Consider the following 16,974-nt stretch of genomic DNA (forward strand, 5'->3'; position numbering starts at 1 on the left):
TGCTGCGTATGGTAACTTCAATGTGTATTTGTATCCTAACTGTTAATTATTTTATAAGCCACTTAAATAAAGCCGTTAGAAGCATTTTGATTCTTTGTACATATGAAAAAAAAAACTATTTGAATTCATTATACTTGTTTCTAATAATTTTGAATCAGTTTAAATCGAAATATTTTTCGATAAGGATATTAAAAAAGCTATCGCTTCAAACGATATGAGAATACATCGATAACATGACTACGAGTGCTGAAAAATCTTAATGTTGAAGTATACGTAAATAATGAAAGATATATTAAAAATCAGTTAAATATAATTATAAGAAGCAAAATAATTGTTATTGTATTAAATTTCATATAAATTGTATTAATTATAAATAATTTTCAATACCAGATTAAACTATCGTCGTTAACGATATATGTATACATCGATTACATGCTCAAGAGGAAATGAACTTGTGTTTTAGCAATGGAACTAATTAAGTGTTATTTGTACATGCAAATATATTTAGTGTTTATTGCAACCCTGATGAGCGACGCGGCTTTCCATTTGCGCTCGCATATTTTTGTTGCATTTTCACCAGTTTCTGCGTTAGTTTAACAAATAGGAATAAGTAGAAACATCAGAATGGATGACATATTGAGTCCAGGCTTTTCAATACCCAGCATTGGACATGCACCGACGCCGCTGCATCACAGCCTGGACGCCGATCAACAAATCGAAGCATTACCACATCAAGTTTATCATCCACCCGCAGCAGAGCCAACAACAACGGCAGCCACAGCGCAGCAACAACAAACAGACAATGGAACGGGCGTGCCTGATGGAAGCAGCGGTAGCGGTTTGTTTGGTCATGAACCCTCTATACCTCTTGCTCATAAACAAATGCAAAGCTATCAGCCCTCTGCCTCCTACCAGCAACAGCAGCAGCAAAGCGGCAACACAGGCGGCAGCACGCCCCAATCTCTTATGCAGCCACAGACGCCTCAGAGTATGATGTCCCACATGATGCCAATGACAGAGCGAAGTGCACCCGGAGATTCATCCCTGAGTAATATACATCAGACGATGGGTCCATCAACACCGATGACACCTGCCACACCTGGTTCCGCCGATCCGGGCATTGTGCCGCAGCTGCAGAATATAGTATCTACTGTTAATCTGTGTTGTAAATTGGACTTAAAGAAAATAGCTCTGCATGCGCGTAATGCTGAGTATAATCCAAAGCGTTTTGCGGCCGTGATTATGCGTATCCGAGAGCCACGAACCACGGCCCTGATCTTCAGTTCCGGCAAAATGGTATGCACAGGGGCCAAGAGCGAAGATGATTCACGGCTAGCAGCTCGCAAGTATGCGCGCATCATACAGAAGCTGGGATTTCCGGTAAGTGTTGAGCATTTAATTATTGAAGTTACCATACTTAATTATTAAATGAATTCTTAATAATCTAATTGTCTTTCGCTTGCAGGCCAAATTCCTTGATTTTAAGATACAAAATATGGTGGGCTCGTGCGATGTAAAGTTTCCTATCCGACTAGAGGGCCTTGTTCTGACCCATTGCAACTTCAGTAGTTACGAGCCAGAGCTGTTTCCGGGTTTAATTTATCGAATGGTGCGTCCACGTATCGTTCTGCTGATCTTCGTCTCTGGCAAGGTTGTGCTAACTGGAGCCAAAGTGCGACAGGAGATCTATGATGCGTTCGACAAGATATTTCCCATATTGAAGAAGTTCAAGAAGCAGTCGTAAGTTTTCTTTTAGGTTATTGACTCTTAAAGTTGACTAATTGTAGATTGAAATAAGGTTAATAATAAATACTGTATTTAGTTGATAAATGTTGTTGCCTGGATTTTATTGGCATGTAGAGCATCACTTAACCGTTGTAAACCTTAATTAGCTTAGATACATTGTGCCATCAGTGCACCCACATTCTCGAACTCGATCTTTTCCGTAATGTTCTTCGTCTTAATCTTATCGTCCTGGGTGGCAACGACCACAAGCTCATGTCCCTGGTGCTTCCAGCCATTGCGCTTGATCCAAGTCTCCAGTGTGGAGTCTTCAATGCCGCCCAACAGCTCCTTCAGTAAATCCTTCTTGATTGTCTGGAATGTGGTGCCCACCACATGAGAAACAAATTTGCGTATGGAATCATGGAAACCGCTTATATGACGGAACATCGTGCGATTTACTTCAGCTCGTTGCCAGAACAATGTGAAATCGGCACGCTCCAATATATCGGCCAAGTCAATAATTGTCTGCACGTTCTCATCCTTCATCTGCTGCGGCAGCAACAAACATTTTGCCATCACAAAGTCCGTGTGCGGCAAGTTCGTCAAACACTTTAGCAGAATCGTGTAGGTGATATCGAAGTTGAGCATGTGTGGATTGAACTGATATAGCTTGAGTACGGCCAGATTTGCTTCCAAATCATAGGTGTTATTCTTGGCCTGGTCCTGAACATACGATTCGAGTATCTTTAAATGGTCCGGATTGTAGCTGGGAACAACAAATGAAAAATAGGTTATGTTTCATTTGTGTACTTATTGACGGATGCCGAAAAAACCGCTTACCGTTCAATGCAGCCCAACATTTCCTGTATGGTCTGGCTCTGACCGTTTTCCATTTTCACCAAGTGTGCCATTTTGTAATTTATATGCGAAAGAAATAGATGAAATTATATTCGCGTGGCGATGCTAAAATTTATTTTTTACACAGGGCTGTATTGAATCGTTCCGAGGAAGTTCAATAGAACATCTGATTCACAAGAGCGAACTAACAATATTGCAGCCCTGGCAGGACAGCTAAACAACAGTCATTATAAACAAGCAGTGTTTGTTTTCTAATGCCGTAACGTTATTAACAGCTGCTATTAGCGGCAAGCAGTGTTTAGTCACAATTGACGAATACTGTGTTTTAACAGTGGTGTTCAGTTTGTCAAATCTGCCGGGCTCTTATATTAAAGCAATCTATTGCAAAATGTTGTGTATAGTAATATAATACGACGTTTTTAAGGAGTGTTTATGTTTTTGCTTACAACAGTGATGCGCAACGAGAACAACTAATCGCGCGGGACATACAACACCACTTAACTTCAGTGCTCAGGTGTTTAACAGAGATTAATTTTGCGTTCTGCAAATTTCTGCAATTCCATACAAATAAATTGAATCCATTTTTTATTAGTAAATAAAATTATTTTTTATTAATCCCAAATTGTTATTGGTCTATGTTTAAGGTCACTTATTTGCAAAAGTTTATATAAATACTTCTTAATGCATGTATATATATGTACATGTGGAAGTAAATTTCTGTTTATCTTCTCTGTACTTTACGCCTTTTTAACTGGAAGTTTGACTTGATCTTTAGTTAATTTCCAATTGGATTTCCTCTGTCTTGTGTCGGAAGCATAAAAACGATTTGTAGTTGCACCCAATTGGATTATACGTTGCCAACTAATTTTATCTTGGAAGTTTGACTTGATTTATATTTTGTTCCAACTGGACTATCCACTGCCATCTCACTTTGTATTGGAAGTTATATTGGAAGTGTATGGGCATGCAGTATGTGGAAGCTTAGTTTTTTATTTGCACCCTAATGGATACATTGTAAATTTAAAGACGTTTAGGTCTTTGTCGCCTCTGTTTCGGTTCGGCCCGCAGCGGCTGCCATTTCGGCTTGACGTTGTTCCTCCTCCAATTCCAGACGCTCCACCTTTTTGATTTTGCTCAGTTTCTCTAAAAAGATACGATAATGGATATATGTTTATCAATAAATGTTTTTATGTAAGTCCAACTTACTTGCACACTTTAACATAATTGTGCCCCACCAAATGGACCAGCCCCAGCCTACAAAACAGAAGAGCACACAGAAAAACTGAGAGACAGCCACAATGATATTGATGATAAAGGATCCGATGCGAGCGCGCGCGCTATCAAACTGTGAGAAACGTGGAATGCCAACGCACAGGCAGAACAGACCAGAGAGCAGAGTGCCTGTAGAAAACTTGCAAATTAAGGAATGTACGGGGTATAGTGTTCAATTGTGAATACCCACCCAGGCCCGGAAAGATGACGTTGCAGAAGGCGCAAAACCAGGCAAGGTAGAGCGGCAGCACAGGTATGGCTCCTTTCATCTTGGATGTATACTCCACCAGGTCGTTATGGAGCTTGCGACGCGTTTCCTAAATATTAATATAAATAAAAATTGGATATCTATATATTTGTATTTTCTTTTTGATTTTGAAGTGGTTTCAAATTAATTAATTAAATATTTGAGGCTTAATCCAGAAAAGGAGATCTTTGATCTTAAGCTCAATCAGTACTTACCTCACTTGTTGGCGGTGCTATAATACTTTGTCGGCGTGCATCGGAGGTACGGCGTGGTTTCTTGCGACAGCAAAGCAGCATCAGCCAAAAACGTCTGCAGCAACTCCTGAAAGCGCACAGGATGTCGATTAGAGTAATGTGTTCAATTTTTTAAAAAGAACTAATTCCGTTAAACGATAGTGCAATCGATTCGATTTGCTCAGTGATTCATTTGCTCATGAACGATTAGCTTATTCTATTGAGTTGTTCATCTGTCGACCATGAGCGAATGAACATTTGAAGCAAAATCGTTAACAATTATGAGCTGCCAGACAAATTATCAATTCGAAATTGAACAATCGCTCAATTAGTCATCAATCTCAACTAGAGTTCCCATCTCTAAAGTATATGGTTGCTCGACTTACATTTTGGTCGGATCTTCTGTTGCTGTCGCTGCTGATGGCGCCATTGAGGAGCCCTCCAGTATGGCGGCATCTGTAGCAGCTATGCCCAGCTCTGGATCTTGATCTCGCCAAGCTACCTTGGGCTCGGTGGCCGCTGCAACGACTGCATGTTTGCGCCTACAGGGTATACAAAAGCAGCATTTCCTTAGCTCCGTCTCGTCGCCCGTTATGGGATCGACTTTATTTACAGATCGACAGCAGAAAACCTTGCGCAAGCACATGCCACATTTACTTTGCTGCTGTTGCTGCTTTGGTTGATTGCTTAATGTAGGTTGCTGCATTGGTTCCATGATCGTTTTGGTCTGTTTCTCCTCGGTAATCTCAGTAGACTTTGGCTTTTTGCGACAGCTCGTGCAGCAATTGGCTGTGGGCCAGCAGCGTGTCTTTTTCTTAGAGTCCTTCGCCTCATCAACTATCTCCAGTTGGGTTGAGGCGCTGCTCCTACCACTCGCGAGCACAGGCTGCTCATCAGCGGCATCTTGCAGACGCTCCTTACGCAGTCCACAGCAGCGCATGCAGCGAGAGCGACGGAAACGCATGCAAAGCGTGGTGCAGCAGCGGCAGCAACCAGCCTTACCTGCATCATCCTTAAGGAACTCCTGACTATTGGTTCTATGAGGAAGAAAGCGAAGGAATTACTTGAATACAGGCTATAAAGAGCTAAGCCAATTGGAATATCGATTTGAAATTGCTGAGAATCTGATTAGACTTGCTGCCTGCGCTCCTATCGGAAATTGGCTGTTAAGTTAGGAAAGGTTAGCAAGCTACTTAGATTATCGGATATATCGTATGTTAAAGTATAGTTTATGTCCATAGGGGTCTCAATCAGACTTTAGTGACAGTAATGATTTACAGGCACACTCAATAGACGTAAAACATGTCTACCGGAAGTCGAAAGTGGAAAAACCAATTAGACAATTATATTTTCAACGTTGTAAATCAATCCACTCCTTGCCTTTCAAAATGGCTATAACGGAATCAGCCTTCGTTTATAGCCTTGATTCCGGGACATAATTGCTATAATTGCTGTCTATCGGAAACTGTGGGTAATAACCATAGAGCCGCAGAGACCTTGTCCTTTTTGTGATATCATGGTAATAATTTGCACTCAATTTGCATGGTTCACATTTATTATGCAAATCGATTTCGTGTTGCATTGTTGCCATACAATTGCATTAGCATATTTAATGACTTTTGCATTCGATGCGATAAAGATGAAATGCACGAGAGCATTCGCATTAGCATGCACATATTTTTGCTTATAGGTCAAAAGTTGAAACATCCTTTATAATATTTATTATATACTGTATATATATATACATTGTTCATTCACAGATTGGATTTAGTTTGTGCTACGCACACGCATTGGCTTGGTGGGTTATTAAACCCACTTTAAGTTCAAGGTTAGCATTTTCGTTTGGGGTAACTCTAATGGGTACTTTAACTAAACATAAATTAGCCCTCACTTACACAATTTTCCACTCGACCACGTGCCAAAGGCAACAGAAAGAAGAAGAAAATAAAAATATCCCACACGCTAATAAATATGATTTCAACAACCGCACGAGCCAACGACCAAACTTCTTTTGGAGGCCGAGAACTTGACGCGAGTCGAAAGAAACTACAAGTTTTTTCCGTACTTTTGTCGCATTAACTACTCAATTAACATTGGCCTGCACATATATAATATATACTGGAAAATAAACAAAGCTTTCCTTTCGGAGTTTTCGGAGCTTGCAACTATTTCCGCATTGCTCAATGACTATTACTTAATTATCATTGTATAGCGTATTTAAATGAAGAAACAAACTTTTATTAAGGAGTTACAAGTCCAGCTGATCTTTGGATTAGTCGAAAATATATTTAGGAAGAAGTAAAAATCTGTCGGAGGAGCTTTTAGAGTTTCATGCCTCAGCTAATATATTTTATATATTTTAAATATATATCTTAAAAGAACCCAGTTTTAAGAAGTTTTCCTAGAATTATTAAGGTATGCCGAAAAGATTTTCCTTTACGTCTTTCCGCCTTTTTCAATGAATGTTACCTAATTATCATAGTATATCATATATGCAAAACAATTCTGCCTTAGCTTTAAGATTTTTTGGTTTAGCTAAGAATATTTTAGGACTTTTGTAAATTTTATTATCCTGTTATATCAAATAGAAACAAATATTGTTTATCTTTTAAATAAAAATAAATGTTGTCTTATCTTTCAGAAAGTCGATATTGAAAGAAGAGCTTTCTATTGCTTAACAGTTCTTATAGTTCAATAAGTTCTATAAATATACATCACTACATATACAATATATCCGCATTGCTCAAGCAGTGCATAAACTTTTCTTTATGAAATTTCGCATTAGATAAATTTTGATAAGGTTAAACAACAAAAAACTTCCATTCAAGAGTGATATCCTATATGATGCTTGTAATCAATATATAATAAATACTTTGTTGTTTACCTAAATAAATATTTGTCCGGTTCAATTAGCGAATTCTGCGGCAGATCAATGTGAAAGATAACCGAGTTCTTTTTCTTCTTGGTCAACATGCTTAGGTCGCACAGCTATCACAGGTATCACTCGTTAAGATCTAAGTATTTTTCATCAATATTGTTTTTTATATATTTTTATTTTTTCAATTTGAATTCGAATCCTAGTTGTGGTTGGCGCGATTGTCCGGCTAAAACTGATTTGTTATTGCGGCATGAAACTTTGGACATGCCACGAAAACTAACTAGCTAGGCAGATTGTTATGTATGTGCACACCTCTTGACTGGCCGACCTGCAATACAACACACACAAACGTATATAGGTATGCATATGTATATGTACACTTCGAAGGACGTCGGCGCTTGAGGACGACAAGGCAAGCGAACGGATATCCTTAAAGGCGTTTCGTATGGTCGCCCTAAAGTTCGCTTAGCCCCCCAAACCCGAGCAGCTCGTAAATTTATTGACGCATTTATGAGTGGCCTGGTGGCCCAAAGCCCACCACAACTACAACTATATAAATGTATGTGTATATGTAGTCCTATATAAACATATATATATATATAAATATAAATATATATGTTTATATAGGTATATGTGTGTGTGGGCTACGTGGTTTGGCGGTCTAAAGTTTTAGCCGTACGTTTCTTGTTCGTGGAGTTTCCGGCTATGTAAATTTACTGGCCAAGGGGTATATGCCAGGCAATTGTTTTTACTTGGAGAGTTTAAGAACGACGCAAAAAGTTAGTAGACTTCCAAAAAAATGCAAAAAAAAACTGTGGCAAATTGGCTGAGATTTGTTTGTGTTTTGTTTATGCATGGGAAAGTTGTTCAGTGAACAGTCGCCACAGTAAGTCTATAGACGGCTTGGCTAGTTCTTCTACAGCTGCTGGGCATTGATCAGAATCAAGCGATCAACCAGCTTGATCTAGACCACTCTATGTCCTTCTATATATATATAGAAAATAAAACAATATCCTTTTCCATTTTCATGAGCTGAACGTTCCCTCGACGTTGATATTTTACTTACTTGGCAATTCCTCCGCTGCCGACAGTCGAGCCCTGACCATCGGGTGAGAGTCGTTTGTCGTCTACTGGAAAATCATCACCGAGTCCAGCTGTCGTTATTGGATGCTCTAAGTTCGTAGCATGATCCTCTTGTAAATTGGCCCGTTCGCTGTCAGCCTCTGGCACAGCGCTAAGCTGAGCGCTGGCTGCATCTGCCTCGATCGCATTCAGCACAGATATCGACGCCTCAATGGGCTGTGTGGGTGGCAGGGGGGACTTTTGTAACTCGGCGGGGGAGCTGCGCTGCGCATTGCTTCCATCGGCTGTGTCCAGACGGGGGGCGACATCATGGGTCTTGGCCAGCATTGTGACTCCACTGGGTGTGGGAGAGGCAGCAGTAAGTGGGGCAAGCCCTGATTCACTTTCATGGCTTTTCTGGTCAATTAAATGTTCATTAACCGTTTTCTGTGCCTCGGTGGTGCCGTCCATAGCATCAGCACTTGTTGCAGTGGGGTCTAAGCTGTCGCCCGACTGTGGTGTAGACTGCCCATTGGCTACTGTGAATGTAGAAGGAGTTTAATCAATATTAGACGAAACAAATACTCTTCATACGGAGTTCCACTTACCTTCAGCTTCTAGAGCGAGTTCTGGGACCGTGGCCACTTTGCTATTCTGTGCGGAATCGACTCGCTTCTTGTTGCTTAACAAGCTGAGACGCGAGCTCATGCGTACCAAATTGGACATATTGGAAGGTTGTCGCTTAACAGCTCCCGGCTTGGCTGGAGTTGCATTCACCTCGTTACGAACTGCGGGCAAAGCTTCTGCAGCTGCATTCACCGCATTGCCCACATGCATGGCCAAGGGTTTTATGCTGTCCGCCGTAGTTTCCTTAGAAGCAGAGGCAGATTCAGAAGCAGTAGTAGCAGCAGCAGCAGCAGCAGTAGCAGCAGCAGCAGCGGCAGCAGCAGCAGCAGCAGTCGTGTCCGACTTCTCCGGGGATTCCCTTTGCATGCTTTTTGTGGCTGGACTTTCGTTTGGTTTCTTATTGTTGTTCTGCTGGGTTGCAGCGCGCACCTGAGGCTTGAGTAAACCACTAGCTCCATTAGTTTTGCTTGCTGTCTTATCTGTTTTAGAATTCTTTTGCACAGCTTCCGGCTTTTGTTGCTTTGCTGGAGTTTTATTTGGCTTGTATGCTTGGTTGCTTTTAGAAATAGTTTTCGCTAAGATCTTACTTCCGTTTCGCTTCAGATTCAGTTCGGGTTTGGTTATTGCTGTGTTCTTCTTTTTGGCACTTTCTGCTTTACTGGATTTCTCCTTGGGGCTGGCTTTAAACAGTATTTGTGTAGGCCTTTTGCTCTTGGGCGTTGCAGTTTTCTCAGAGGGCTTTTCCGGCTTTTTCTTGGCCGGAGAACTGGACTTGGAGGCAGCTCTGCGCACACTTGTACTTGTTGGTATAAGGGAACGAGAACTTCTACGTTGACTACTGAGAGGAGCTTCGTTGCGCTCGTGTCTTGGCGTCGGCTTACCCTGCTTGACCGCAGGACTCAGTGACATTCTGCGTCCAAACATGCCTTTAGGCGGCAGACCTTTAGGACTTGTGGAAACAGTTTTTCTGCGATTGGGCGTAGTTTTAGTTTGACGGCCATTACGCGATGCTGTTGAGGGTGAAATGCTCGAGGAACGTATTGATGAACGCACGCTCAAACGAGAGTTAGCTCGAGAGTTAGCCACCGAATCTGCCCGCGAGTTGGCTCGTGAATCTGCTCGAGAATTCGCCCGTGAATCTGCCCGTGAATTGGCTCGTGACTCTGCTCGAGAGTTTGCCCGGGACTCGGCTCTCGAGTTAGCCCTGGAGTTGGCTTGTGAGTTATCCTTCGCTTGAGCTAAGCGTGAGCTAGGTCTAGAGGGCGGGCCTCTAGAGACGGGGCGACTGCTATTAAAGCGTGTGGGCGTCAGTCTGCCTTCGAGCAGAGCCTGGTTGTCAAAGCTACTGCGTATCGTGGTCAGCGATGGGGAACGGCTATTGCTGGCCCGTGAATTCCTACCGGACAAGCTGGACAAATTGGCAAAGTCCTTAAGTGGCGAATTGGAGCGACTATTTGGATAGGAATCCTGCCGACTGCGTACAGGTATGCGGGACATAGAGTCCCGACGCATCGACAAGTCGGAAGGTGTATCTCTGTGAGCGGCTTCATAGGCATCGCCATGCAGTGGACTCTCCTTGCCGCTATCCTTGTTTGGTGTACCAATTATAGGTGACAGAGTGCTTGGCTTAACTATCTTGGCGCGCTTCGAATCCTTGCCGGGCAGTGGATGGCGTCGGGGACTCTTCAGCTTGCTTGCCGGATGATAAATGGATTTGCGACGTTGCATTCCTGTTTTCGTTGTTGCTGGCAGTGTTGCGAGTGTCGAGGGTCGGCGGAAACTAAAATCGGAGGTTGTGATGCTGCTCAGATTCGAGCTGCGGCGATCCGAAGCTGTTTGCGTGGAGCTGCGACGCTCCGGTGAAGTAGAGCTAGAGCGTCGCCTGGCCTGGATGCGCATTGGTTCAAACGTGGACTTGGCCAATTGTGCACCCATTGTTAGATCATCCAGACTCAGCCAATTCGAACGGCTTGGCTGGCTGGGGGAGTCGTCATCAGCCTGTTTGTTGATAACTCCAAGCAATCCACGCTGCTTACGTGTAGGATTCGGGTTTGGCTTTAAAGGACGCGGCAATGTGCCCGGTGGTATTATTGTTGTCTCCTTATCCAGTTCCATCGAGGATCTACGGAAACGGTTTGCCTCCTTATCCAGTTCCATGGAGGAGCTATGCAAACGAGGTATGGCGCTGCGATAGGGTTGCGTGATGAGAGGCAGCGATTCTAGACTTTTGATGCGCTGACCAAATGGAGATGAGGCCATACCCATGGAATCACGTCGCTGAAAGCGCGGCGTATATGTATCCACCGATGAAGTCAGCGAATCTCTCTGCTGTAGTATACCCTTTGTGGGCATGGCCAGTTTGCTTGGACTGTAGCGTCCGGTCATATTGAACTGGACTGAGGGCCGTGGCGAATCATCATTAACTGGCTGGCTGCTGGGCGGCAATTGCGGTAAGCGTGATGCAGTCAGCGACTTGCGACGCGGCCTCAACTGTTGCTGTGGCTGAGCTGCATTCGACGAGGTAGTGGTTGACTGTAACGAGGGATGTCTGTTGATTGCGGGCTGCCGCTGAGTCACAGGCGTGGCACTTGGACTGTGACCCAACGAGGATTTGGGTGAACGCACCGAGAGTATGGTGAAGGCAGACTTCTTGTGCAGCCGTGTGTCTCCAACACTGAGGAGCGGCAGAAAGGGAGTTGGGATAAATTTTCTGATGCTTACAGATCCTAGTTAAGGTCTCAGAACTTACCGATATTCACCGCCCGTTGCGATCGACTCCTTCATGACGACGGGCGACAAAATCTGTGATTGCGTCTGCTCCTCCATATCAGTGCTCGACTCTGGTAACTGACTTTGCTGCAGACTGGCTGTTTGGGGTTTCTCCAAGCCATAAGCCCGCATGCTCTCAAGCAGCTGCCGCTCATTGAGCAGTAGCTCCCGTTGCTGTTGCTGCAGAAACTGCTTTGGCGAGAGTATGAGATTTCTGTCCATCGTGGGTGTCGTGCTTCGGGCTGGTAACTGCTGCAATTCATTGTTCAGCAAATGATCTTCGCCACTGCTGGTCGAACCGTTTGAATCTTGTAGCATAGTGGCAAGCGGAGATAGCGGCATATCCTCGTGCTTCATGGACATCACCATCTTGGAACTGGGTCGCAGCTTGGGTATGCGGCTAAATTCTGCGAAATGTTGCGCCGTCGGGCGATACCAATCTAAGTCCGATATAGTCCTGCAAAAGTTGGGAATCAATTGGGGAACAATAGGCTTTCGGCTTCTTTTACTCACCTATTTCCAGTCTGTGCTGCTTCCTGCTCCTCAAACGTACGTTCCGTAGCCTGAGTGGCCTGTTCGTACTCACATTCGTATACATCTGGCTTATTGACTATGTCCTGCGGTGTAAGAAGCAGAAAATTCGGTGAATCGAGCTGCTCTGAGCTGGAGCCCCCACTCGAATTGGGCAGTATTTGTATATCAGGTGGCTGCAGCCGCGGTATGGATTGAGACTGAGCTCTTAGAGTGCTGTAGGGCACATTGGAGAAGAGCCTGCGGCGATTATCCTGCCCCATCAGCGTGTTAAGGGCAACGGCAGCCACAAGGGTATCCTCCTCGGAACTGGGTATTTCGATAGACCCTGCACGTATCGTCTCAAAGGCTGCAGTGCCAAAGTAATCTTCCGGCTGCGGTGGAGGCACAGGATCACCAAACAGACTGCTATACGGCTGAATATTCGCTGAGCTCTTTTCCATATACAGCGTCTCCGAGGCGATCTCTGACCCGCGCTGATCCCGCTTAGCCGTATAGCTGACATTGCTGCGAGCCGATGGCGACATTATGCGATTCGGATCGTAGCTATAGTCGACAGATATTATAGCAGGCGCAGCCGTTGTCGTGGCTGTGCCTGCGGCTGTGGCTGTGTCTGTGTCCGTGGGCGATCTGATGATTGGCTGAGCTATTGTCGAGATGAGTGTTGGTGAAGGTGATGATGAATATGATAATGTTTGCTGCATGATTAATCATTTGTGCTGTTCTCTCTCCAAGAACTCCTTGAGGGTAAACGCTAAGGTGGCACAGGAAGCACGCCGTATATTTCAATGTGAGCTGCAGTTGTTCTAGCCTGGAAGATGTGCCATAGTTCTTTATTCTGTAAAAGAAAACAGAAATACATTATATACTTATATATATATATATATACTTATGATATATATACATTTTTAATAATTCAATTTTTAATTATCTATTTTATTTTCGTATATTAGCTTTACATCAATATCAATGCAGCAGACATTTCATTTCCCTCTCTCTCTCTATTTCTCTCTAAAGAGATTAATCTTTGGGCTTTTCATTTAACTCACATTCTGTCTTAAATTTGTTCCTAAGGACTTTTATACCTCTGTCTCTCTCTCTTTCTGGCTCTCTTTGAGCAGAGGGAAATTCTACTTTGTTAGGGATTTTTATTTCTCTGACTCGCTCTTTCTTTATATTCGCAATGTGTGCAGGGAGTAGCTTAGCTGATAGATCGTGCACTTGATAGCTGCGCGACTCAGGTTCTAATCCAGTAGCAATCAAGCATGTTACTGTATTATGACTCATATTGTTTTATTGTTTTTTATAATACTATAATTTTAATTTAAATCAATTGTTTTTAAAGGTTTCCTTTACTCTAACGAAAAATGCTTGGTCTTAGCCTATTTTGTATAAAGCCCAAAAGTTATTGGTATTTAAACATGAAGTTATTTATAATTATTTCGATTAAAGCTTGACTAAAATACTCAAGTCCTTCGGCTGCACAGGTAAAGTAAGTGACACGAAGCAACTAAAATTATATCGCCACACTTACTCTGTACGTATCCAATTTTATGGCCATAGACGACTGTCAGTAAGACCTTCTATGGCAATGGGCAATGCAATGTCAGTGCACCAAACACGCGAAGCTCCATAGGCCGACTGAATGAAGAAAGACCCAAACCCGGGCAAATGTGCAGCGGAAAAGCCGATAGACGATGTGCGATGTGCGATGTATGAGAGAAGTTGCGAAAATAGTAATTATTTTTTACTACTATATAATATATTATATATATCTAGGGGCATTTCTAATATCAAGTATTTCACTGCCATTGCCATTGAGCGTTGCTGCTTGAGCTGATAAAGCAACAGACAGCTCAATGTATCCACAGTTAACAGTTCAGCGATTATTTATACCCTGTACTATAAGTGCATTGGGTGTACATAACTATGAGGTCTAGTTCACATGTTTCTCGAATTGATAAAAACAATTGAGTGTTTTTTAAAAGACACAGTTAACGGTACACAGAGCTCATATACCTCATACTAGAGATGCATTGGGTATACCCGACTCTTATTTCTAATGCAAACTTAAGGCAATCTAATAAAATAATAGTCAAATGTTGCCATCTCAGCCACTATTTACACCCTACACCTGAGAAGCGTTGGATGTGTATGACGCTTGATTACGCTTGACTCGACAGTAACTAAGTAGGTTAAGCTTCAACCATAAATCTTCACAGCTGTTGCATGTTTACAGGGTATTTAATTAATGTGAACTCCGCCAGTTGTAGTCATTTGATTCGCCTTCGATTGATGTTCGCTAACGAGAGCATAACTTGTGCGTGTCTAGATTGTGGCTATGCCTCACGTTGCATGTGGCAAATTGCTGCTTTATGTTGCACTTTAAAGCTGCACCAAATAACATTCACACCAAAAATGTGCAGTGACTTTAACTGTTCGCTTATACGCAAGTAATTAGTGAAAGTGATTTTCGTCTGAACCAAGCATTAATTGTGAGTTATCTTCAAATGATGTTCAAATTGACTTTACAAAGAAAATTTAAAATTCAATAATAAACAAATTCAACATTTGCCGCCAACAACAAAAAATCACTTAACCATAAAGTTTTGAATTTCGCGGCTGTCAACAGTCAAGGCGAAATCAAAGCAAAAGTTGTAATTGCTTTGAAAGACACTTAAAAGTTGGCATAAATTCCCACGTCAAGTAGAAGCCTGAATTCGCCCTTGCCAATTCGCCGCAAAAAGTAAGCGGGCGAAGAGCCGCCGGCGCCATTGCCTGCAAGCTACGATTGTGTGTATATGTGTGTGTCTGTGTGTTTGCAATTTACGCTTCTGTGAATGTGTGTGTGTGCTTCTGTTTGTGTTTGGTCACTTGCCGCGTGGCACCTGTTGTTATGACACGCGATTTACATTGTATATGTATCTGTGTATATATAAATATATACACATGTGTATGTGTGCCACAATTTTCGCATGCGTTCTAAGTCTGAGAACTATTTGATTAACCTATATTGAAAAGGCTGTGCGTAAACCTAAACCTAAACCAAAGTTTTGGCTTAAAAAGTGACGTGAAATCTATTTTCAATTCAGACACGTACACACATAACTGTGTATGTGTGTGAGTGTGTTACACTCGCGTTCTCATCGTTGGGTCTAGGCTTCGTTCGCCTTTTGCCTTCTCCTTGGCTTTGGGTTTAAGGGGGTCAAAATAGCAACAATTTTACACAAGTCAACAACCAGGCAGCACTTGAATGACCAACGCGACTTGCCACGCTCCTTGGCGTCCGTCTAGTTGCAACACAACACAGTCTGCCAACAGAAACGACTATTAATGTGCCACACACACATACACAGAGCACACCGCAAGTAAATTAAAAAAGGAAAAATCCTTGGTTAGTGTCGTGATGGCAAATTTCCATTCAGTTTAAAACTGCAATTTTCATTCTCTTTAAGAATTGGGAGTTTTCGTTTTTTTGGGTTTTCCCATTAAACAGATTTCAACAGATTGTTTTGAGCTATAAAGCGGCTTTAGTTTGGGGGAATTTTTTTTTTGATTTTCCGTTTTCTTTAATTTAAATTAAATTGTTACAATTTGTTTTATCAATTCGGAATTTTAATGAGCTTTTCTTAAATAATTATATATATTTTCCTTGAATTTTTTCGTTTTTCTTCATTTGACTTGAAATCTTACTATTGTTTAAACTAATTACTTTACATATTTTTATTTCTGTTTAGTAATACAATTAAAGTTTACTTTTATAATTTTGAATGGAAATTTGTATATAGCATCGTCTCATATAGTGTTAATCAAGTACAACCGGTTAACCCGCAGCTAGGCCATTTGAGCTTTATAGTTTTCATTAAAATCCATCTTATAATTTTGATTTTTAGTTTTCTTTAAGCACAATAGATTTTTAGTTTGAAGAAAATTAATAATATGTTAAATAAATATGTTAATTTATTTAATATTTTATTTTCATTTTATTGATTCATTTTTTATATTTTATTTCAGAGTTTATTTGTTAGAAAACCAATTTATTTTTGCGTAGCTTTTTTAGGCTTTTTTATATTTGAATATTCTAAATATTTTTTAATTTATTTATTTAATTCGTATTTTATATATATTTTTTATTTGAATAACGATTTATTATGATATATCCAAGATTTCGAAAGGACCTATGTATACTTTAGCTTTCAATTTATTTTAAAAATTTAATAAAGAAATTAGGTATGTATATTATTTGGTATTATTATCACCGGCATTGATTTAACATTTTATATTCATTCAAGCTTTTATTATCCGAGCTGAGCTCTAAATTATATACACTTAAAAAAAGTTGTGTTTGACTTCGTTTAAGTACCGCACTCCTGTAGGCAACACTTAAATGTGTGTGTGTGTGTGTATGCGTGTGTGTTTAAGTATAAGTGTGTACATACAATTATTCAAATCGAATTAAGGAGTCAGCACAACGCGCTTTTCGCATCGATCCGATGCACTTGCCGTTCGTTGGAAAACTAAAACGTTGAAAGAAAATGCCTTCTTATACTACGAGTTGCCGTTGCCGTTGTCGTTGTTCGTCGTCTTCGTCTGCCACCTGGATAAGCAGCTAACCTAAGCTAAGGTAAGGCAGCCAGTTCTTGATGTGTCCAGCAGTAGTCGCCTCTATTGGGCAGCCGAAGTGTACTTTAACGGACGAAGTCTTCGGCTGTCGTTCTGAAACGTATACGTGGGTCAGTAAACCTACTTCCGGTTGACATAAATACGCCTTG

At 41.7% G+C, this 16,974-nt stretch overlaps 4 protein-coding genes across 4 annotated transcripts; 1 reads left to right on the forward strand and 3 right to left on the reverse strand.

Moving 5' to 3' along the window:
- The first annotated feature begins 501 nt into the window (after positions 1 to 501).
- Positions 502 to 1,831, forward strand: LOC111597947 (TATA-box-binding protein). Its single transcript, XM_023312909.2, has 2 exons — positions 502 to 1,380; positions 1,466 to 1,831. Exons 1-2 carry the CDS (start codon positions 625 to 627, stop codon positions 1,742 to 1,744), a joined length of 1,035 nt encoding a protein of 344 aa, XP_023168677.1. The 5' UTR covers positions 502 to 624; the 3' UTR covers positions 1,745 to 1,831.
- On the reverse strand, positions 1,795 to 2,760 carry LOC111597948 (eukaryotic translation initiation factor 3 subunit K). The gene is made up of 2 exons (XM_023312910.2): positions 2,566 to 2,760; positions 1,795 to 2,491 (listed from the first exon to the last, which is right to left on the reverse strand). The coding sequence occupies exons 1-2, from the start codon at positions 2,634 to 2,636 to the stop codon at positions 1,894 to 1,896; spliced, it is 669 nt and encodes a 222-aa protein (XP_023168678.1). The 5' UTR covers positions 2,637 to 2,760; the 3' UTR covers positions 1,795 to 1,893.
- A 460-nt stretch (positions 2,761 to 3,220) lies between these two features.
- On the reverse strand, positions 3,221 to 7,426 carry LOC111597985 (protein stum). The gene is made up of 6 exons (XM_023312964.2): positions 7,220 to 7,426; positions 4,722 to 5,372; positions 4,318 to 4,423; positions 4,046 to 4,172; positions 3,790 to 3,984; positions 3,221 to 3,726 (listed from the first exon to the last, which is right to left on the reverse strand). The coding sequence occupies exons 1-6, from the start codon at positions 7,306 to 7,308 to the stop codon at positions 3,614 to 3,616; spliced, it is 1,281 nt and encodes a 426-aa protein (XP_023168732.2). The 5' UTR covers positions 7,309 to 7,426; the 3' UTR covers positions 3,221 to 3,613.
- Positions 7,427 to 8,275: 849 nt separating this feature from the next.
- LOC115482749 (protein stum-like) lies at positions 8,276 to 16,711 on the reverse strand. Its single transcript, XM_030225394.1, has 7 exons — positions 16,642 to 16,711; positions 13,737 to 13,843; positions 12,185 to 13,040; positions 11,652 to 12,128; positions 9,197 to 11,576; positions 8,884 to 9,145; positions 8,276 to 8,814 (listed from the first exon to the last, which is right to left on the reverse strand). The coding sequence occupies exons 3-7, from the start codon at positions 12,904 to 12,906 to the stop codon at positions 8,276 to 8,278; spliced, it is 4,380 nt and encodes a 1,459-aa protein (XP_030081254.1). The 5' UTR covers positions 12,907 to 13,040; positions 13,737 to 13,843; positions 16,642 to 16,711.
- Positions 16,712 to 16,974: the final 263 nt, after the last annotated feature.

The sequence above is a fragment of the Drosophila hydei genome, unplaced genomic scaffold, assembly GCF_003285905.1.
Source record: "Drosophila hydei strain 15085-1641.00,03,60 unplaced genomic scaffold, DhydRS2 tig00008130-arrow-arrow-pilon, whole genome shotgun sequence".
In the NCBI taxonomy this organism is placed as follows: domain Eukaryota; kingdom Metazoa; phylum Arthropoda; class Insecta; order Diptera; family Drosophilidae; genus Drosophila; species Drosophila hydei.

Excerpts from the sequence above, each read along its gene's own strand:
- LOC111597947 (XM_023312909.2), top strand. The coding sequence starts at position 625 with ATGGATGACATATTGAGTCCAGGCTTTTCAATACCCAGCATTGGACAT. Across the intron at positions 1,381-1,465 it reads TACAGAAGCTGGGATTTCCG|GCCAAATTCCTTGATTTTAA; the intron begins GTAAGTGTTGAG and ends TTTCGCTTGCAG.
- LOC111597985 (XM_023312964.2), bottom strand. The coding sequence starts at position 7,308 with ATGTTGACCAAGAAGAAAAAGAACTCGGTTATCTTTCACATTGATCTG. Across the intron at positions 5,373-7,219 it reads CCGGACAAATATTTATTTAG|AACCAATAGTCAGGAGTTCC; the intron begins GTAAACAACAAA and ends TCTTCCTCATAG. Across the intron at positions 3,727-3,789 it reads AATTATGTTAAAGTGTGCAA|AGAAACTGAGCAAAATCAAA; the intron begins GTAAGTTGGACT and ends GTATCTTTTTAG.
- LOC115482749 (XM_030225394.1), bottom strand. The coding sequence starts at position 12,906 with ATGCAGCAAACATTATCATATTCATCATCACCTTCACCAACACTCATC. Across the intron at positions 12,129-12,184 it reads GCAGCACAGACTGGAAATAG|GACTATATCGGACTTAGATT; the intron begins GTGAGTAAAAGA and ends CAACTTTTGCAG. Across the intron at positions 9,146-9,196 it reads CCGCTGCTGCTGCTGCTACT|GAAACTACGGCGGACAGCAT; the intron begins GCTGCTGCTGCT and ends TCTGCTTCTAAG.
- LOC111597948 (XM_023312910.2), bottom strand. The coding sequence starts at position 2,636 with ATGGCACACTTGGTGAAAATGGAAAACGGTCAGAGCCAGACCATACAG. Across the intron at positions 2,492-2,565 it reads ATGTTGGGCTGCATTGAACG|CTACAATCCGGACCATTTAA; the intron begins GTAAGCGGTTTT and ends TGTTGTTCCCAG.